A 23,211-nucleotide genomic window follows, 5' to 3' on the forward strand; every position below is an offset into this window, starting at 1 on the left:
CACATTAAAAATGGATGTCCAGAAGTGCTACCGGCAAATAAACAGAAATAACACGATGGATGGGAGCAGCCAGCCGGCAACACTGAGCGGGAGCGGCTGTGACATGTGGACTAATCAGACCTTCATGCAACGTCTCCGCCGTCATTAACAGCCCCCCCCCCAATTAATAACATTTAAACGCAGGGTGTCGAGAGTGGATTATTTACTCACAGCCTATTAGAACAAAACAGCATCAACAAATCCGAGCTGACATTTGAATCTATGTGCTCATGCGTGCCCATTACAGCGCACACACAGCAATTACAAAGAGAACATGGATAAGTGGCAATGGGCGCTAACACAAGACACTGCCATGAGTGCACTTCTTGTATCCAGTAATTTACTGCAGACGTGATTAAACGGCACGTGCAGACACAAAGCCCAAATGTGTGCTCCGTGGGTCAAACACGTTTCTGAAACCAACAAATTTTCGATACACCCCTCTGCCCTTTTGTCTCTCATTATGTTTCTCAGACAGTATGGGCTCAAAATGTGGTCATAAATATTTTGTACTTGTAAAAAAGATTTGTGTGTGTAAAAAAGATTTGTCTGTGCGTAAAAAAGATTTGCATGTGTAAAAAAGATTTGTGTGTGCGTAAAAAAGATTTGTGTGTGGACTTAGAAAAAAAACCCCTGCAAGTTACAAGTACGGATTTTTGACCCTATTTTTCTTCCCTTCATCTGATTGGTCAATGTCATGTCAATCACAAATGTAACAATCCAATCAGAGAACAGATGGGTTTGGCTGTCGAGGGGCGCTTTTTTTGAACTGCAGGTCTTTGAAGGGAATAAATGCCCTTTTACATGCCAACCCAGCGTTTTCCTTCATCACCACGAAGGAAAACAGTCTGTGGTCGTCCGAGTTTGGACTACGGTCTACGTGTTTAATACAGGGACTTCCACAGCCTTTTCAACAGCGCTGCGGACTGCGGGGTGGGGGCGGGCAGTGTTTTGGAAATGACAGTCTTCATTACAAAGCTTTCTTCGTTATGAATTAGCATACATGTTTTTATTGAACATTTGAAGAACTAGCAAAAAAAATAAACTCTTGTAGAGGACATAAAGTCAGAGATAGAAAAGACAAGGAGCAGGTGCATCTAGTACAGGTAGAGCAGCTGCAAAAACCCACAGAGCCCAGCAGCCAGCGTAACAAATTCTGGATCCTTTGCTTTTAGTTAGCAGTTAGCATTAGCAGCGTATCCTGCATCCGATGTGAAAGGACTTTTATGCTGCGCACTGTGACTCACAGCAATGGTCCTGGGTCAGCCCTGACTTTGTGTTAAACTAATCCTAAAGTAATAATGTTATTTCTAACCACTGACATACCACAACTTTATCCTTTCAACAGCTACTGAAAGTTAGGGGACCTAGCTGCTATCGGATATTTATATAGCGATCCTCCAGCTTCAAACGGTATCACCCTTCAAGGACCTGCAGTTCAAAAAAGTGCCCCTCCGACAGCCAAACCCATCTGTTCTCTGATTGGATTGTTACATTTGTGATTGACATGACATTGACCAATCAGATGAAGGGAAGAAAAATAGGGTCAAAAATCCGTACTTGTAACTTGCAGGGGTTTTTTTTCTAAGTCCACACACAAATCTTTTTTACACATACAAATCTTTTTTACGCACACACAAATCTTTTTTACACATACAAATCTTTTTTACGCACACACACAAATCTTTTTTACGCACACACAAATCTTTTTTACACATACAAATCTTTTTTACGCACACACAAATTCTTTTTACACATACAAATCTTTTTTACACATACAAATCTTTTTTACGCACACACAAATCTTTTTTACAAGTACAAAATATTTATGACCACATTTTGAGCCCATAAGACAGGCATTGTTAAAGTTAAGCGAAACAGCTGTGAGGGAAACAGAGCCAGGTTTTATGGTGAAAACATGATCTGTATATAAAAGATGGCCTTAACAATGTCAAAAACTTGAATAATGGCCAATAGGGGACGACTCTGCTGATTACATCATTAAAAAAGCTTGAATATAGATGTCTATGACAAAAAAATGTCCTATTGGCTCGCATATTCTATTGCTGTGTTCTTGAATAAGTTGGAAGTCTAACTTTCCGAATCCCAGTTCTAATGTTAATCTGGAACACTCCCTCAGCTTTTACCACTTGGAAAGCTAGAGCAACCCCAGCAACTCTGAGTTAGTATTCCAAGATGGCAGCACTGGATGTAAACAGTAGTAAAACTGCAAAACCTTTCATTTATATTGCCACTGTTGTGTATTTATGACTCGTTAACTAAGCTATGCACAGAGCACTGACCAAGCTCTATCCACAAATGTCCTGTGCAGTGTTTTTAAGTGCAAATAAACAATTATTATGCTGTATTGCTAGTGATACCCGAATGGCTCTACATTGCTAAGAACCAACACAAATCCTGTTTTTCCTGCTCTTCCTGCAGTGTTCCGAGCTATCTGGAAGGCAGCATATACAACACAAAGGGCAACATTTGCAGGTGAAGAACAAAGCCAAAGAATGCAGTTCCTATAGGTCCCACTAGAGGCTGCCTCCAATGTGGATTCAGTTCTCATGTTAAAAAGTTTATAGCCAGGTACAAAAGATCAGATCAGAAAAAGTGAAAAGTGCAACACAATTCAGAGATGGAGAGAATTTGCCTTAAAAGTAAAAGTTGCACATTTTAAAACACGTTGGTAGTTCCAAGGAACAATTCTATTTTGAAGTCAATTTACCATTTGTGTCGCACTTTTCCAAGTTGTACTACTAGTACACAATATTTACAGACAAGCATGAAAAACTACAAGCAACTATGGCAATCTGCTAGCAACCAAAGCAATCTCTTTGGAAGTTTTTGGTGCAGCACCTTCTTTGCATCCAGTTTAATCCAGTGAGAGCCAGGAACCACTGCCAGCCAGGGAAGGATAACACATTTTTCCCTAGCAACTGGCAGTTGTATCACATATAATATTGTGGACAACTCTTAGGCAATCCACACCAAACTTGCTTTAAAAAGCCAAAATGGCAACAGTAAAAATGCTCAGCTTGAGGCTTCACAATATGACCTTGTTAACTAATGGGTGGTGGTTATGTCCATCTTTTGTATACGGTCTGTTTGTGAGTGAAATAAAGATAGCTCTTAATGAAAAATGTCCTATGTGTTGGTCCAAGCATGAGTGTAAATATAGGTCCAGAAATAGCTTCTTGCATTAGGTAACGCTATGTTAATTAGCCATGTGCTCATGTTGCTATTTGGTAATACAGAATTGATAATGTAAGGCTAGAGCAGGTGTGCCTCAGGTTAAGAGTGAACAGATTCATCATCAAGCCTGCAGTTGAAAAAATATTTTTTACTTATTATGAGCAGAAGACAAGGAGTGTGGATCTGGAGAATGGTTAAATCCTTAATACAGTCAGACATGTCATCCCTCCTGATTGAGTACGTGGCCTCATGTTTTCCCCAATGTGAGAAGATGAGTTTGTGCCCTCCCTACATGCACCAATACACACACGCACACCGTGAGGTTAATGTGCGCACAGCACCATCTGGGCTGAGCTAGATCATGCCAATAAGATGGCGCCATCAACCGTATCGGCCTTAACATTTACAAAGAACATTGATCACAGAAGTCTGTCAAATGGCACAGACCACCAATTGAATAACCAGAGCTGCATAAGACATGCAACTGCACAAGCTCGCCATCACAGGGCTCCAATCTGCCAGTGAAAAATCGACATGATCAATCAGTCCATCAATAGTTTGCTTTGATCAGCTTGTCCCCTGTCAATTCCCCCAATTTGTGAGGACTTTACTGGTCACATGTTTCCCATGGATATTGCAGTGGATTACAGACTCCAGGGTGTATGCTGCACAGGCTCTAAGCAGCCGTCTGAGACATTAAAACTCAAGCTGCCACTTTATTTGAAACATACGTAGGCCATCATTACCAGGCCCTGCTATATCCCTGGGGGCTTGATGTGGTGGGTTGAACTGTATAGTGACTGAAAGGCATTGTGGATAACATAAGCTGACAGGCATATCTATTAAGGAGCCCATTTACATTCAGTGGGTGGTCAGTTAAAGGTAAGAGTGGTACTTTTCTCATCCGAGCTGAAGCACACGCTGCATCAGACATGACTTATAAGTAATATCAAATTGCACTAAACTCGACGCTTTGGTGAATTAGAAAACTACTTGACTTCGAGGAATACACACAGTATGAGCCGACAGTCCAACAGCGGAAAAAAAATCTCAGCGTTGAGGGTTTTTATTTAATTTAAAGGTCTGGATTTCCCTCGGTGAGACGCAGCAGCAGGTGACAATGTTTGACATTTCTGCTTATTGTCGTAACTCCAACACAGCATCAATAATTCAAAACTGTACTCTATTAGCTGGTGGAGATTGGGAGACTGGTTTTTCAGCCACACAGGAGCAAATCAGCAACTGTCTCGCGTACTATATCTCAATGTCCAAAGGGGCCTTAAAATCACAGAAGGAAGCTAGTTTAAAATAGAGATGGACCGATCCGATATTACGTATCGGTATCGGTCTGATACTGACCTAAATTACTGGATCAGATATAGGAGAGAAATAAAAACTGTAATCCAATCCATTAAATATCACAAAAGCACCTCACAAAACTTGCCACATGGCGCAACTCAGCTGATAACCTTAGCAGGTCGGGGCAGCATGCGTAACATGATAGAGCGGCTTTGGAGTACTAGACCTGTTGGCGGTCTGGTTGAGCATTTGGAGCCTCGCTACCAAACCGGCATTTCATCTCTGAAAAAATTATCCAAGAGAGAAGTAAAGCAAGTGTGTAAGTTCATCTCTGAATGTTTGTAAAGCATTTACACGTTAAGCTTAACAACCGATACATGGAGCGACTGCCTCTCTCCCCCTCCCTCTCCTGTTGCTACTTCAATCATGACACTGATCAATGATCAGCTGATCGGCTTTTCTGTCGCGACTCTCGCCTCTCTTGTTTGTTTTTGGCCCACTTTACACCAGAAAGAGGAAACCAGCGGATAAACAACAGCAGCACGTTTAAGCTTAATAAGCTGTTGTTAGAATTTATTTAATATTATTTTCTACACCAGGATCCTTTTTTACGTAGCTGACAGCTGGTAACCAGAGATGGGCAGTAACGCGTTACTGTAATCTGATTACTTTTTTTAAGTAATAAGTAAAGTAAGGGTTTACTATTGCAAAAACGGTAATTAGATTATCGTTACAATACCTTGGTCACACTAGAATAAAAATAGGAGGGAAACTTCCTGACTCTGATTGCATTGCTATAAGTAGCTACCATAACCAGTTGGTCACCCAGAGATTGAGCTTGCAAGTTTGGCAATAATTCTGGTCATGCTTTATTCAAGGTAAATGTTGAACCCTTCATAGCCGCATAGCAAGTAGTTGGTGAGTGTTTTACTTCCATGCAAAATCCACCTAATGCACTTGAAAGGAGGAAACCTCTGTGCGACCAGTGTCACCAAGTGACACCAAGCAACCTCCTGCCAGGCATTTTTGCCTAGCGACCAGTCGTTGCCAGGCAGTCACTGACCGATCTCCAAGCTTGTGTGACTGGGGACCACAGTGAAAGTACCTATTGATCTTACGTTTTAGCTCAATGCTTCCATTCATGTGCTGGTGACATAATATGTATTTTAATTTATTTTAACTTTTTGCTGACATAATTTTTGTTATTTAAGCTGCTAAACGACACATTGAAGTGAAATTCTGAAAATGGGTTTTGAGCACTCACTCTCACTTTCATTTTGAGGACAGTCGTTTTCGGCGTTTCGATGTCACAGCTCTTTAGGATGTAACCCTTTTTATTTTTAACAGAATTAGAAAACTGACTCACGAGCTGTTTCATAGATGGAAAAGACGTGTGCTCCATGGAACAGCTTGTATTTCACCAAAAAGTGATGTGTCAGTCAGACTCATGTGACACCGTTGTATTCACTCAGGTAATCAGACATCATGCAGCTATAATGACTCTCCTGCAGAGGTGGTGGAAGCTAACAAAAGTTCTATTTACATCCTCTATAATTATTCAATTCACTCTCACAAAGTCTCACAAAGTCAACTGTCAGCGAGGCCTGGCTGTTAGCAGCAAAATACCCTGCCTCCCCACTGTACTGTTACAGTCATAACTGGATAAAAAGATACAGACTAAGCTGCTTTTGTTCACCGTGAAATCAAATGACCAGAACCAAATATGCCTCGGTCCATCTTTAAACGCTTCCCCACCCTGCTCTATCTGTGCCACTCCCGTTTACATTTTCCTAAATATTATTCACCCCTCTTAAACAGGAATCTAAACATCTTTTTAAAAGACGAAAGACCTTATTAAAACAGCCCGATCCTTTCATTTTTCAGCCAATATTTCTCAAACATGAGCAAATTGTTTATTTGCGTGAACTATTTCCAGCTGTGGACGAATACTAAACACAAATAATAATTTGGTCCTCAAATGAGTATTTAAGGCTGCGGGATGGTGATTTAAAGACTAAAGAAAAACGTCAACAGCTACAGCTGTGTGGATATGCGTGTGTTCTTTTAAATTACAGCGGAGGGTCTGTAAGGAATAAACCATATAAACCACATCGCACTTGTTAATTGGTTTTTGCCTCATATCAGGAATGCATTGACCATTAGATAAATAGCCTCTTGTACTGAATCATGCTGACACTTTGGATGCTTCAAGATTTTAATTTAGTCACTGAGTGGGATGAGAGAGGCTGAGAGAAAGCAGATAAAAAGATATATAGTTTTGAAAAAGAAAGTAGACCCTCTGAAAGTTCTAAGGTTTTACATATTAAAGCAATAAAAATAAATGTTTCTCTTTCAGTTTGTAAAATACAACCTCAGATGAACAACAAAATATGGCCTATTATACCTAAGCCAAGAAGCAGAAGCAGTGTGTGAAATCTAAGTACACCTTCACAAACGAGAGGGTCAGTAACACCAAGGTGCTGCTAGTCAAATGCACTTGATTACCTGATCATCAGCAAATGTGAGGACCTCCATGAAAGCAGCAAAAGCGGTTTTGGTAGTTAGTAGCAATTGTAACCACCCATCAATCTCAGAAGGCTTATAACACTATTTCAATTTGTAATCTTTGTATAGTTAGAAACATCTTCCCAGGCGTCGATGTCCCAGGAAACCTACCACAAGGTCAAACCCTGCAATCCTCAGAGGAATTGCAAAAAACCTTGAGAGCCACTTCACAGACTCCATAGGCCTCAGTTAGCATATGAAATGTTAAAGTTCATGGCAGAACAGTTAGAAAGAGACTGCACATGTATGGCTTATTTGGAAGGGTTACCAGGAGAAAGGCTTCTCTCTCTGAAAATAACATAGCAGCAAAGTTTAGGATTGCAAAGGTGCAACTGAACACAAGACTTCTGCAAAAACCATATCTGCACAAACACCTCACAGCAGCTGTTAAGCACAGTGCCGGTGAGGTGATGATCTGGGCTTGTTTTGCAGCCACGGGACCTGTGCACCTTGCTGTCACTGAGTCCAACCCCAAACTCCTTTGTATACCAAAGTATTCTAGAGTCAAATGTGACACCATCTGTCCGGCAGTTAAAGCTTGGCTGAAAATGGTCATGCAACAGGATAGTGATGCCAAGCACAGCATACTGCAACAGAATGGCTGGAAAACAAAAGAATGAACGTACTGGAAAGTCCAGACCTCAAACCACTTGAAATGCTCAAGACAGCTTTCCAAATGTGAATCTCCACAAACTTCAATGAACCTAAGGAACGTTGGAAAGAAGAGAGGAGTAAAATCTGTTTAAGTAATCTTTAATACTTCTTCCCTACCGACTAATCTGTCACCTTGCGCACTGCGTTGCATACGGGCCAGAATGGCAGAGAAAAATCACTGCCTTATTGAAGAGGGTCTTGGGTGTTTCATTAAGTGCACTTTAGTTTGGTCGAGAATCCTCTCCCTGCTAATTGCACTTATAACGAGACGCACTGTGGATCTCTACTGTTGTACTGAAGCTGCCTCAGCCCTCGAAACAACATTATATGGTCTCTTCATCAGAGGCAAATAAACTGACTGGGACAGAGAGTGCGCACACGCGGACAACAGAATATACACACTCAGGCAAAGGGACGATGACAAACACAGGGTTGAGGCAGGATCCATCTATCCCCTGAGGTCTTCATTACCTCATTGAAGCCATTTATTCCACTGAGGTTACACTGCCACAGCAGTCCTCTGTTTCGTCGGTGCATGCTTCTGCAATATGTATGTAATGGTACAATAGCCTACAGTGCACACTGTTTTTTCTTTTTCTTTTTAAAAAGGGTCTTGTAACTCACTCTGATACAATGTGCTACCCACAGCACAGTGTATAAAAAGCCACTCACACCATGTTTTCAACCTCGGCTGAAATGTATTTTCGCAGGTTTCTTTTAGTGGCCTTTCTGAAAAGCAGAAACATGATACCGTAGTTTTCCATCCACAAGCACTTTTGGTCTCAACTGCTTCTCTGGTGGCACAATCTGAGTGTTGAACAGCTACAGCTCTCTTGAGGATTTGATAGCAAGCCTGTGGCATCAAGGGAGTAGATAAAATAACTCAGTGGCTATCCACTCTGTCTGTTTTATAATTCCCCTTAATTACCTGAGGCCACAGACCTTTGAATTCCTCTACTACACATCGTCATACCTCCTCCAGCATCGGCAGCTGGTCTGCCCTCTCTGTGCCAAGAAGACAAGTCATTTTGTTGGATTTACTGAGCTGTTGTGCAAATATAATACCCAGACTGTCAACCACTGATAACAAATATTACAGGAAAAAATGTCCTTGATGTGTCTTAGAGCGAGTCTAAACGCTCGGCACCAAACCTCTCAGCTCTGTCAGCTGGTCACCATTCAAATAACATCCAGAAAACATCTGCTCCAACCTCTGGCCAAGTTTTCCTCAGTGTGCGGATGCACGTGTCACACCGAGGGCTATGGTGTGTTTCTGTTTTGTTTTCTCCCTTGCACGTGGCAAAAGGTGGAAATTCAAATAAAGACCTGACAAATTTAATGTGTTTGAGCCAATGATTTGGGGGGGGGTTTCTACATAAAACACATTTTAGCATCTCTAAAAGAGTTTTGACTTTCCATCGAAAGAAAATCAGAAGGACAAAGCTTGTGACTCTGAACCTGCCAGACAACACTGTTTTGCTTGTTTTTTTGTGATTATCTAACCAGAGTTTCTGAAGTACAGTCATTAAAAATCTTGGCCACAGACAGAAGAAAAGACTGTGGAGTTCTGCAGATCCAGCAGAGACAGACAAGCTTATTCCTTAAAACGTGACAACACAGTGACAGAGCTGCTAATGATGAGGACACTGCATACAGACAAGCTGCACAATGCTGAAACAGCTGAAACATTCAGATTAACACATGAGCACCGCATGAAGTGTTACGCTTAAATGTGGATAGCAGATATTTGCAGTATTAGAAGATTATGGTGTTCAGTATTAATATATTATATATTTATTCTTTAAAAGGTTCCGTTTCTGTTGTTTCCGTTTAGTTTGAGATTGTCGTGATTACACAGTGAAACGGCTTTAGGGGATTTATCCAACTAGGGCAACAGTTATTTTTATTACTAACTGATCTGCAAGTTTTCTTCAAATTGCTGTCCAAACAACTCATAATCCAATGATATTAGGCTTACAGTTAAATTAAAACTGAGCAGCAAATCCCCACAACTGAGAGACTATCTCATAATGGGCATTTTTACAGAGGGAAAAAAACCCATCAGTTAATCAAACTGTTGGTAATTTCTAATCAGCTCCTCTTTGTTTAAAAATGGTCTTCACAGTCTGCGTACAGTATCTCCTGTAAGGATGAAACATTCTATTTCTGTGGGGCTGTTTTTTAAGAATAACTACAACTACATGGTGGCTTTTTAATAAAACGTATTCCAACTGTGAACATGTGTGTATTTAATTAAAACCCAGTAAGCTTAACAACATATCTTAGAGGTAAATAACCTCCATGCAGTACCGCCAAGGCTTTACTGTGACCAGCTGTAACACAGTGGTTTTATATTTACCACTTTATATTTTATATTTACCACATCCACACGCTGTTTAGTGTCAGGCTGCATCCACACGTATACGGTTATTTTTTAAATGAGGGATTTTTAATCTAGTCTACATGAATGCACGAGAGCATATCAAACAAACAGGTAATATAATCAGAACACTAAAAAACGTCTGGCTTATCAGAAGCCTATAAACAACAACACAGGCCGATGTGAAGAAAAGAACAGATAAAGTGTGCACCTTGTACAACAAAATCTTTATTTTGGGTTTCTTGGATTATATAGAGTTTCTGAAAATCTTCATCTTAAAAGTCCTTTTTGGAGTCTTTTATTTTTTCAAAAGCTCCATTTTCATTGACCTAAAACACAATTTATGTGTAGATGAAAATCCAAAAAGCTAAGAAAAAGCTGCATTTTCCAAAATATCCCAGTCTGTTACTTCCTGTTTTACTTTGAAGGTTTTGGTTTCACGTCCTGTTCTTTTCCCACCTTTTGTCATCGTATAGTTCATAGTGCTGTGCCATACTGCACATTTTAGTATCAATCAGTATCAAGTAAATGCAGGGAATTGCAGATACCAGTACCGATGCTGATACCTTAAGCCTATAACGCCAGTTTATGCAGGGCAGAGCAGTGTGTCATGGTTTATGAGATGAACCATCATCACTTGTGTGATGTATTTTGAACCTGGATTTTTTTGGTGACCTTGAATGTAAATGTGTCTGTCTTTGAATCCCTCTGGGTCAGCTTCTGCTTAACTGTGCTATAGGCAATAAATAAAACAGAGGTGACAGTCAAAACACGTATATTTCTTTCATTTTAAAAGGAACAATTTATTTAGCACAATTCAGTGGGCTACTGAACCTGATGGACTTTGTTCAGTAACAATTTATCGATGCTATCATGCTAGTATCAATCCAATATCACTGTCAGCATTGTTATCAATACTATCGATATTTAGATTGATCCACCTACGTCTAATAGATGAGCTGAACTGCTTTCATCTGCGTCTCATCCACAGTCATCTCTGACGCTGCACAGTCCTGTCTTTCCCTTTGTCATCTGCTTTGTGTCACGATGGTCCGCTGTGCATTCCTGGACTCTTTGGATTAAACTTTTCTTGTAAACACTGTCGACTGAGTACATTACAGTAAGTGCAATCAGCAATCAGGGTTGATGATTTTAGAATTGTTATATCTGAGGGTAAATCCACTGAAAGTGTACACACATAGTATTTTTCTGTTAAAAACCTTCCCACCAGTACATTCTCCATCATTTGGGTTGGCCTTTACTGAAAACTCTCAGGAAACAGGAAACTGGTTTTAAATAAAAATAGTATCTGTAAAGCGATACTGGGTGTACTTCCAGTTTACTTCTGAGCCTTTGTTATGTCTCAGCTCCAATATTTTCCTGCTATTCTCCTCCAAATGGATGGTTTTTGATGGGCTGAGGGTTTCAACAGATGTGGGAAAAACTCTATTGCTGAATCTAAAAGCATCACCCAGAATGTGGTGAAGGAGACTTGTGGTTTTTTCCTGAAAGGCAACTTGTGTTTCTTTGTTGCGGGTATTTGTGTATTGTATATCATGTTGTAGAGCTTGCATTTTATGTTGTATCTGTGGCATTTGTAAAATGTATTGCGTTTGTATGGCTGCTACCTTGGCCATGTTTCGCTTTGTCAGGAAATCTCAGCTTAATGGGGCTTCCTGGTTAAATAAAAGTATGTAATGAATGCTAAAAGATTGTTTTGGGGGTTTTTTTTGTTGAATTATTTGGCCTACGGAGCCCTGCACTTGGATCTCCAATGTTCTCTTCAGTGAATCATAACATCAGGTCAGTGTTTTACCCGTGAAGTTCACCTGTGAGTGCATCGCAGGCGTGCACGGCTGCTGTTGCTGGAGGTTTTCAGGAAACATCAGTGCGTTTTCTAGTTTGAATATTAATGTGAGAGCTTTCTTTCAGCTCTTGGAGGCATTTGATGACTGATTGCAACAAATGTCGGGAGGGGCAAATTGAAATCTTTTATACACTGAGGATGTGATCTGCCCTCTGCGCTTGGCTCACACACACTCCTACACTTAGACCTAAATCTCGCAGAAGCGCTCACCTTCCAGTTTACCCTCCCGAGAGGTTAACTCTACCTTTAATCCTCCTCTCTGTCTCACTGATCACCTGTTCCACAGCTTCATTAAGGGGAGAAGAAGAAGAAAAAACGCTGACAGCCGCAGCTCCTTCCCCAATAAGTACATCTCGCTGCTTCTTGTTCGGCTCTGTATTTGAGCGGGGGCATTTTCCTCCTCATTCCTGCAGCTGTCTGCGCTTCAAACCCACTCTCGGTCTCAAGTCACGGCTAATTAATTGACAAGTTGCCCCCACTGAGGGTCAAATGGAGACAGATTCACTGACACTTTGAACAGGTTTGGCAAGTAGATACCACCTGCTGTTAACACTGCTAAATATAAACAAGACGGCACGGCACAGCAAGCCCTGCAGTAAAATCCTGATTTTACCTTACAGAAGATGGAAACTATGTTACTTTCTTATCCAGCAGGTGGTGTTTCTAGCATATCTGTAAATAAATTAGCCATCTGGCAGCAAGTTTTGTGTTCTGATGAGTGCCATCACACAAACCTATTTCTTCTTTTGATTCTAATATATTTGTTCCTTCTCTATCTTTCATCATCTCCCTCTTTGAAAACATAATTATCGCCTTATAATCCCCTCTTAGCGAAGTCATCTGCACAACGTGATTTCTCGGGAGTCCCGGTGTCTCTTTCTTGTGAGCCTTTTGAGGACAATATCATCAAATATGACTCAATCTTATTCTGCTATCTAACCCTCCATCAGTTCTACTTGTCTCTGCACCTCGGCCCTCGGTGCCAGATCTTGTCTTTTGTTTCAGTCTCTTCTATCTGTGTTTTAAAAAGAAAACCGATTAAAAAAGCCTCTCGCTCTAGTCCCTGCCTGTCGGTGGAGGAGCTTCAAACAGGCTCCCCTTGGCATGACACAAAGAGTGACTGTTTCTGATTAAATCTCTCCATGTGTGACAGTCAGATCGTGTTATTATCGAACACAGGAAGGATGAAAGAGCCATTTCTAGCTGAACTTCTGCATCTGATACCTTGACGAAAAGAAAAGTATTTCCACTGAGGTAGCTGCAGTGTATATGGTGAGCAGAGCCTGCACAAACAGGCCAGCAGAAATGGTGTCGAGAGCACGCTCAGTTACAGAACGTGGGTAGCGGCGGCATCACAGCATCGGGCCCCCTTTTCTCTATTCTTAGCTCTTCCTCCTTCTCTCGCAGTCACACATGACTAGGTACTGAAGAGGAGAGGTAGAAGAGGCATCTTGGGTTTCTCTCACTCTCTAATAAAAATGAGATTGCGTGTACACTTTGTGTTATCACACTGTCTGTATGAACCACCAATCACCATTTTAATCTATCTTTTATTTTTTTTATCATGTAAATGTATAAAAGTGCAACTGACTGTCTAAATGACAAAGTTCTACGCTGGGCTGCCATTGTTTTCTATTGCTATGCTATTTCTCCAGCTAAATACAGACCACTTTTGGCCCGGGCAGTTTAATTATTCATCGCTTAATTTACATGCCACACAAACACGTATAAATATGAACCCCGTATGTTGCGGTAAACACATTTAAATTGCCATTTTATGTTGCCAAAGCTAGATGTAGCACAGGTTAGGCCAGGCATTACAAATGATGTAACACCAATACAGCCGTAAATATCAAAAGATGCTCGATAAAGATGTGAAATAGCTGGTTATCTAAAAGCTGATTCTCACAGCCAGATGGTTTCTGGGCTAAGAGCTTATATGCGCAGATAAAGACCAATAAATGAAATTTATTGGATGTAAAAGTAACATCTGGTTGACAGCGCATATAATCAGAACCTCAACACAATGGGTTCTTATTATGGGGTGACAATGTCTCTTGTTTTCTCTCATATTTGTATATATTTCTCTTGTTTGCTAGAGAATGGATTTGAGCTGATAGAAACAGGAACTTAAATAACCACTTGTTGCAACCAAGGTATGCAGAAGAGCATCTCTGAAACCTGTCAGACCTTGAAGGAGATGTGCTACAGCAGCAGAAGACCGGGTGTCATTCCTGTCCCCCATGAACAGAAAGTGAGGCTGCTGTTCACTCAGCATCGCCTGCTGTCAGGTCGTCTAATTTCTCGGCATACCTTTGGGCCCTTTAGTACCAACTGAGCATCATTTAAACGCCACAGCCTGCCTGCGTACTGTTGCTGACCATGTCCAAACCTTTGTGACCACAGTGCACTCATCTTCTGATCGCTGATTCCAGCAGGAAAGCATCGTGTCACAAGGCTCAAATCATCTCACCAGATCACAGTTCAGTAGACCACCTTTGGGAATTGGTGAAGTGGGAGATTCACATCATGGTGCGGCTGACACATCTGCAGTAACTGTGAGATGCTATCGTGTCAACATGGCTCAAACTCTCTGAGCACTTATTTGAATCTGTGCCATAAAGAATTAAAGCAGCTCTGAAGAAACCTGCGTGACAGCCGAGTAGCTCATCCAGTTTGGCTCATTTACCTAAAATTATTTCCAAATATTTTTTAGTAGAAGAACATTCTGATTCTTGCCTCCTGTACTCGATGCAAGCAGCACCCTCACCTAAGACACGCTGAAGTGTTTTTTAGCAGTAGCCTGCTGTGTGCTAAATATTAGAAAGTATGACTTCACAGTTCATGTGTCACAGACATGAGTCTCACCTAAGCTTCTCTCTCTTTGTTCCCTGTTGCAAGATTTCTTTTTGATGCGATGACAAAACAGCAGCTGGGTGTGAGTTTGACATCACTTTTACACCAACAAAAAGCAATTTTAACCTCACTGTTTGTCTACCATTTAGACACCTAATCACCGGGAAACTGCTCAGTGGGTCGGCCCAGGGACTTTACAAATTCTGACGAATAAATAAAAAGAACAACAAATCACCTGAGAGATGACGCGAGGAACCAGTCGCTCTGCATAACAATGAAAAATTAGGCTGTTTGTTGACCGTAAAAAGGCAACTCCCGTACAGCTACTCGTACCGTCGATCAAGCGAGCGAGCAGAGGTGCCGCAACCAGAACAGAACAATGTTACTCCTACAGCGTAATTTAGAAGGAAAGTCAGACTAAAGAGCTTTCGCTACATGTCGTCCTACCTAATCAGCTCTGAAGGGCCTCACTTGAAGGTGAAGTGAAAAGCTGGCCGTCATCTCAAGAGAGGAGGTACAATTACTATTAGAAATTCACATGGCTACGCTCTGAGGGTTTCTCACCTGCACTGAGCGGGTCAACCGCTGCGTGGAGTGAGTGCGAATGTTAAATTGTTGGTTTCAAAGTTGATGAAACTTGGATCTAAAGCTGTCGTTCGTCAGCCCACCGGTCGTCGATAAGCACGGTGGAAGGGGGCTGCACTGAAATGCATTCAAACTGATAACGTGGCAGCACGTCTTATCTGTTCAATCTGGTTTCTAATAAGGTGTCAGAGCTGTTAGGTGTTGCGTCAGTTCTACCTTCAGGCGGGACTGTTGTATTTACCTGAAATATTAACACAGTAAGATGCTGTGAGGACCTGCGTGCCAGGCAAACTAATTGGAAGCATGGAAGCAGAAAAAAAAATACCGAACAGGATACACATGGAAGAATCCAGATTTCAGCTGTGAACTGGCGACTGAGTGAAGAGCATCTTTTCAGAGGTTTTTTTTTTTTATCATTATACACGAAGGAAGAACCCCACAAATGCATGGGTGGATGAGGAATTTCTGCACCTTAGCTGCTTTGCACTTCTGCCTCTCCCTCTCTCTCTCTCTGGCTCTGGGTAAGCAATAAACACCAGGCTGCTCAGCACCTGTAATCCTTCGACGACTCAATCAACATTTGTAAAGCTGGTCACATGAGGCTCGCGTCCAAAACTGACTCAGCCGGCTGTCTCTGAGCTCCAGCATCAAGATCTCGGCTCGGTACAGTCATGGCAGTTCACTGCTGCCACTCCGTTCACGGTTCACCGATCAAACTAAGGGCCACGCTTCCCGCCTGACAAGAGAGCCAGTGCTCAGATCCAGTAATCCTCTCTGCCCAACCCGCCCTCCGGAAAAACACGCAGCATCACAGCGGCGCAACAACAACGCACACCCCTCCAAGGCCTTGCTGCTTATGCACTCCGAGGTACATCTGTCTACAAAGCTGCCTCCTTCATCCAGTGTCAGTGAAGCTCCCTCAGGATTTGGCGCCTGCGCCTGGATCTTTGCCTGTTTTTCTTCCTTTTTCTTTTTTGTCTGCCACGCCTTAACCCCTCTCCTGCTCGCTGTCATCATAACGGAAAATCAGAGTGTTGAAATGGAAAACGAAGTTTTGATTGAAATACTGTGGGCAGGAATTTGGACACCGCGGAGCCTGAACAGCATATGTTAATAAGTGAGCAGAATACAGCCGGTACATTGTTGAAGCTGTTGTGTTTTGCGAGGGAGGGACACACCAGCTGTCACACCTCCTCCAAGTCACGCTTCGGCAAAGACGTGCATCATAATCAGATAGTTACATCAGACTCCTGTGAGCCGGCGAGCGCAAATTAGTTCAAAGATTTGGGAGCGTAAACTGGCCTCACCCGTTGCTAAACACCAATCCGGCCAAGAATCTAATCCGCGATGCCACCAGGAGACAAATCCTAGAGCTGCTCTGCTGGCAGGAGCCGGACGCAGTGACAGAACAAAGGATTTTGCACATATTCTGTTTCAAAACTGTCGAGGAAGACACGAACGCACTTTCCCCTGATCTAACGGTGCGCTCTGTTGCTAATGAAAGCCATGCAAATTCTCCTTTAAAGGCTTATTTTACTTGCAGCCTCTCAGACACCTCGTTCCATTGTCTTTCTGCGCCCCTCCAACTTTTAAATATGCCTTTCATCGGTCGAACTCCTGAGCGGCTGCCAGGAGCACGAGCTCAGCAATAAAATCGGCTCCAGCTTCCTCCACTCTGTTGCTTTATGCAGTCACTATTGTCTAGACCTGTTTTCCCTCGTAAAGCGGCACAACTCCTCGTTTTGATGTGCTTATTGAAGCTAGTGTCTCGTTATCCCTTATCTCAACACCGAGCTCCCTCACAAAGCACCACGAGAAAGAACAAGTGACAAAAACAAAAAAAACCCACACACACACAATTTGTACTTTTTTTCCTTTTGCACTATAAATGTTTTGTTTCTTCTGTTTCTTGTGATTGCTCACTCTTACTGAAAATAAACATGGCCACAGAAAGTGACTTACCCTCTAAAACAGGCCTTTTGTTAAGCAATGTGCATGAATAGAACTGAAGATTTATTTAAACTGCATGAAAAATGTGCAGTGTTTTATTATCAGACCTTTTTTTTTAACTATACGGAAAAATACATTTAGTTTGACCCGATCAAACCATGAAGGAAATCCTTCATATTTCACAAAGCGGCCATTAAGCCATTATTTCCACCTCCTCTCGTAGTTTACATGACCTGAAATTATCATGAACGAGGGCAGTTTCTAAGAAGGTTAAATAAGGGTTGAGTTAATCGCAACTGCCGGATATCAGCGGTCACAGTGGTGGCAGCGTTTCAGATGTTACAGTACATGTGAAAGTTCATTAAGTTGATTAAAGTAGTAAAAGCTGTGAAATGTGAGAAAAACAAGGCAATCTAAGTCAATTTTCAGTGGGAAATGCCACCCATTTGCAGCCTCTGAAATAGAAAGAATCTGCATTTGCATGGCTGCTAAATGTCATTTTAAATTGCACGTCGTTTATATTTGTGTGTGTCACCTTAGACTCCGCTGAGCTGCTGCGATAGAGATTTTATTCACCATTTTCTGATTCCCCGGCTTATCAAAGATGTAATTTGGGGTGAAGTTTTAAGCGATACCCATGGACACATATGCACAGCCCCAATTACTTAAATCACTGGCCTACCTTGAACATTGCCAGCCCGGATCTCCTCTCTACTCTTCAGAACTGGCATGATGGAGTGATCTGGGATTCGACTCCTCCTCTCATAGCCTCGGATGAAGGGATGGTGGACAGACGAAGGCACACGCGGAGGGCTGAAAAGTGAGGTCTAGCAGGCTGAGGGATGAGCAGAGTTGTGCTTGATGGGTGGAGAGGGGTGACGCTTGGGCTGTTATCAGTGGTAGTGGTGGTGGTGGTGGTGGGGTGGGGGAGAGCAGGAAGGTTTAAAAAACCAAGAACAAAAAGTCTAATCTGCAAAGAACCAGATCCAAACTGGCTGAAAAATGCTTTTCACTGAGCGTTTTAGAGGAATTTAAAAACGGATCATCAACTCAAAATGTCAGCACTCTTATGGGGAAGAAAAGCCGAATGATGGCGAACGGAGAGTGTCGAACGGGCGGACTTTCATTCGTCTTTTTCCATCTGATTGTCTTTCCTTTTCCTCCAAAGTTGGTGATGCAGGTCTCCTTCCTCAAGTCTGCAAGTGTGTGAATACTGTTGCCGTGGAGATGAGGAGATGAGCAGCAGTGTGTGTATATGTGCGCGTACTCTTCGTCTTTTTCTTCTTCTCCTGCTTCCCTCTATTCCTTCTTCTGTCGCTCTGTGCCTTTGCTTAATTTAGCCAGTCATGATCCTCGGCTTGCCGGCCCGCTCCTCGTCTGAAAGAGACAAGGAAAGAGTCAGATGGCCGAGTAAGGCTGCGGATGGCTGAAAGCCACTGTGTACACAAGTCAATTGCCTCTGAGGTCAAGGCTTAACTCAGTCAAGCCACTGTGTCTACATGCCCCTTTCACTGCAATCTGAATGTGCTGAATGTTGTTACATTGTTGTTGTTGTTGTTTTTTCACAGGAGATACTTTTGGTAGTTTTTTTTCCTTCTCAGGCCTTTATAAGGTCTGCCTGTACTCAATAAACACGCTGGCTTTAAGGCTCGTTATTAAATTAATGAATCAATGCAACACTGATTTTTTTAGGTACGATTTTTTGGAAAGATATGCTAAAAAATTACTTTCTTCCGCCAGAATATATACCAACACAGAGCACACTAGGAGATTATACATCCACATCCTGGTTTTCATCTGTTACTGTTTCAGATTGCGATTGTTTATGTCTGATCATTTCAGAATTGCAGCCCTCAATTTATCACATGTCACATGATGCACATTACACCAGTGGGGATAGGCATGAAGAAGACAGCTTAAAAAGCAAATGCTGAATTTAAAATATTCAAAAACAGGAGTTGGCTAGTAGAGTGTGACTGAAATCCTCAAGACTCTAATATTTTATAGCTATAGATATTTATTCCACTATGTGCTCAGGTCAGCGCACAAAACAAGTGGCTGTTGTAAAGAATTCAATGGGCTTCTGGGAGTTTTATGGGAGCAGGACAGTACTTTTGGCTTTAAGCTTAAAAAGTCTCTGGTGTGATTCCCCTTCATGGTTAAAAGTGTCATTATTGATTTTTGATCAATTTATTGTTTTTCAAATGTGCAGAATCCTTAAATCTATGTGCAAATTAAATGATTGTTTTTCAACTTGCTTGTTCCCTGTTTTTACACAGATCTTCCAGGGCCGACAGAGTAAAGCAGCGTAGGCTAAAGGTGGGAGGATCAACCCAAATATCGACAGTATTGAAAACAACGCTGGTATAGGTGTCGGACCGATACTAGCACAATAGGATCGATACTTTGTTTCTATCCTCTAACTTCAGTATGCCTGTTGAATTGTGTTGAAAAAATAGACCTCAGACATGCAGTATGAAAAATGTTTAAACCTTTTTATGTTGACTGTCACGTCTATTTTATTTTTAGCATATTTAAACAACAGAAGCTGACCTAAAGTGCTTTAGAGACAGCGCCATTTACATTCAAGGTATCCAAACAAAAAACAACCCCAGTTTCAAAATACATGAAAATCTGAAAGGTGTGTTTTTAATTGTGATGTAATTTGGCACATGAACAGCTGATCACAGGAATCATCCAGCCTGCTTCAGGAAATAAATAAATAAATAAATCCAAACGTTCCTAACCTTAATGATCTAAACCAGTCTCAGGGATAAAAAGCCTGCAAATCACCCCTACTTTGTCTTTCCCATGAGTCTGAAGACATACATCTGCATACATTACTGAAAGATGATATCCTTTCAGGGATGACAGCTTAAATTCTCAACACTATCAGGGTCATTTAAGTTAAAAAAGTGTGATCTGGTTGTTTGGGCTCTCTCCTCATGCCAGGCAGCTCTCTGTCTCTCTCTCTCTCTCTGTATTACCTCCCTGTCGTTTGCATCAATGGTGAAAATAAAATTAGGGCTAAAGTTCTTTTGAACCAGAGAGCTCTGACTTTCTGCTTGTCCTGTCCTGCATTCATTAAACAGCGACATTGTCATGCAGATTATAAGCTTCAGATATTGCATGCCTTTACCTTTATCTATTTTGTTGATTTTGCTATTGTTTCTATGAATAAAAATATAAAAATAAAAAGCAGGATTGGCTTTGAGGTATCTAGGACAACGCTCTTTGGGCGAACTACTAGAGGCGTAACTTATTCTGCAAGTGGACTAAGAGTAGTGGCATAGAGGGACCAAACTTTGAAAGAAAGGCCAAAGTGGCAGAGATACAATCAAGAACAAAATCAGGGAGAGAGAACACAGAAGGTGGAGATTAAAGAGTCGAAGTGACAGGCTTTGTATTGAGGCTAGGCTAAATTTGGGCGCAGCATTGTGACTCAGGTTGTGGATTTTAATTCGACCCTAAATCATCGTCAGCTGATCTTTTGGACTCCTACGTGGTGTCTTAAAGGGGAGAAGAAGGTACAAGTAAAAAACAAGTGGACGTCATCATCAGACAGCAGGTTGAAAAACACAGTATATACGCAGGACTTCTAACTGGTGCAGCAAAAGTTGGATGCAGCCATGCAGATGCATTATTTAGCTTTCCGTGCTTGCTTTTTAAAACAGCGGGAACGGATAAAGCCTAGGCTGTTAGAGACATGAAACATTTATGGGAGGAAATTAACAGCACTGTGCATTATTCTACGAAAGAACAAGCAGAGCAACTAATTATTATTTACACACTACAGGAACATTTTACTTAATATGTACAAATAACTTTGAAAGTAAGTTATTTTTTACAAGGAAGTGTTTAAGAAGTGTTAGAAATCATAGTTAAATGTTCACGGTGAGTTGTTTTTTTATACAGAACTACGTGAACTTCTTTTTAATGTTGGCATTAATTGTACATTCATATATTAAATGAATGTTACATTTGGTTTGTAAGCTGAATTAAATGGTTTTTCCTCACTCTGGGTCGGACATCGCATAAAAAAATTGAATAAGATTCACCGGCCACCACTGACAAACTTCAAAACACTGATTAAGTTTTAACGGACTGCAATTCAAAATTGCAAAATGTTTTTGTGTATCGTGTAAAAGCTCCACTGAGGACCAGAGTTGCTGCAGCGCATCAGTCTCGTGCTCTGTGATGGCTTGGTCACATTAGATGACCACCAGCTTGTGACCTGGAAAAATCAGCGGTTCCCAGTTGCAACCAAAGACAAGGTCACCCAAACATCGAGCACGCAACATCCTCATCATCTGGGCAACCACTTTAGATTGAAAGGTGACTGCGGAGGCAACCTGTCTCCAAAGATTCGCAGCCCACCACAGTTTGCGGAGGAATTTTTAAATTTCTGTTTTATCTCTCTGAGGTTAGAGCTCAACTCTGAATGTAAGGAGTTAATGTGCATTGCTGTGTATGCAGATAGCTGCGCATTTGAGATTCATCACAGTCAACTGATCACAAACATGTTGCACATTAATAAGGTCAAATTCCCAATTTGACCTTATTAATTTACAGTCTTGATGCATCGAGGACAGTAACTGGTCCCCATCTATGCATAACCATTACAAAGGCAAGAAATCTGCAAGTTCATTGCACATGGTCGCAGTCTCAAATCACTAAGTTCCCTTGTGGTGGTATAAAATGATGTAATGATCCATCAGTATTAAAAATATCTAAGCTGTAGCCTGACTAATGTATGCTATGTCTAGTTTTTCATCCTTTAACAGATCTTTACTGGCACACGCTCATAAGATGGGATATGCCTATTTCTGGCAACATGTGCGTATTTATTGCATCTTGAAGTAGATGCAGGATATGTAGGTACACAGAGTTTAGCCCTTAGGAAAACTGTCAGAGGATATGTGCATGTGTAGAATTTTAATCCCGTCTGGCAGTGAAATGAATTATTCATTCAACAAATTTTATTTACAAAAATCCATCTTTCTCTCTGACTCCTTCTAATTATCTCTGACTCTCATAGTGGCATTAATATGATTCTGATGGCTTGACTCGTAGAATAATGCGGTACATCCTTACATAAACCTTTTGCATTAAACAACTGGACAAGGCTTATTTGTTTATTCATTTAGTATCCTCGCTATGAACCAACAGCTTCTCAAAATATTGAATTATGCAATCCCAGAGAGCCATTTTATGGATGTAAATGTGAATGCTTTTATGGTTATGTATACGTAACTCAATATTACTCAAAATGAACAGCGGCTAACTGATTACTTGTTTTATGGCATGTGAAATTAGTTTGTTTTTAAATGGTGATTTTGTGTTTTTCATGTACAGCATTAACGGACCAAAGTATTGAACCACACATCTGAATTCAGGTGTTTTCAGCCCAGTTGCCACTGATGTTTAAATCAAGCACATGGCCAGCCTGCCTGTACAAACATATGTGAAAGAATTTTAAACGAGCTCTCCGAGTTTGAGCGTGGTACTGTGATAGCATGGAAACTTTGTCAGTTTTTAAAATTTCATCCCTCCTAGATATCCCACAATCAGCTGTTAGATATATTATTGCAAAGGTGAAGGCTTTAGGACTTAGACCGTGCCAGGTTACAGAGCAGTGCGTAAAAGTCGCCAACACTCATTAACATCAGCACAAAAACTGTGCGCCGGGAGCTTCATGGCTTTGGCTTCTATGACCAACTGGCTGGTGTAATGTGTGGCCCAGTACTTTGGTCTATATAGAGAACGTCCAACATCATGTATGAAGACTGCCTAAAAATCATGTTCTATTTTACAGCTG

At 41.3% G+C, this 23,211-nt stretch overlaps 1 protein-coding gene across 5 annotated transcripts in view; it reads right to left on the reverse strand.

Annotated features, from left to right (window-relative positions):
* Nucleotides 1–23,211, reverse strand: part of grin2bb (glutamate receptor, ionotropic, N-methyl D-aspartate 2B, genome duplicate b) — a 154,509-nt gene that overhangs the window by 127,723 nt on the left and 3,575 nt on the right. For all 5 annotated transcript variants that reach the window (XM_076885003.1, XM_076885002.1, XM_076885006.1 and 2 more), the window contains exon 2: nucleotides 18,076–18,770. In XM_076885003.1, coding sequence (XP_076741118.1) covers nucleotides 18,076–18,084 — 9 coding nt within the window. In that variant the 5' untranslated portion in view covers nucleotides 18,085–18,770. The remainder of the gene's footprint in view (nucleotides 1–18,075; nucleotides 18,771–23,211) is intronic.

This window comes from Maylandia zebra, linkage group LG6 (genome assembly GCF_041146795.1).
Source record: "Maylandia zebra isolate NMK-2024a linkage group LG6, Mzebra_GT3a, whole genome shotgun sequence".
NCBI classification, from domain to species: domain Eukaryota; kingdom Metazoa; phylum Chordata; class Actinopteri; order Cichliformes; family Cichlidae; genus Maylandia; species Maylandia zebra.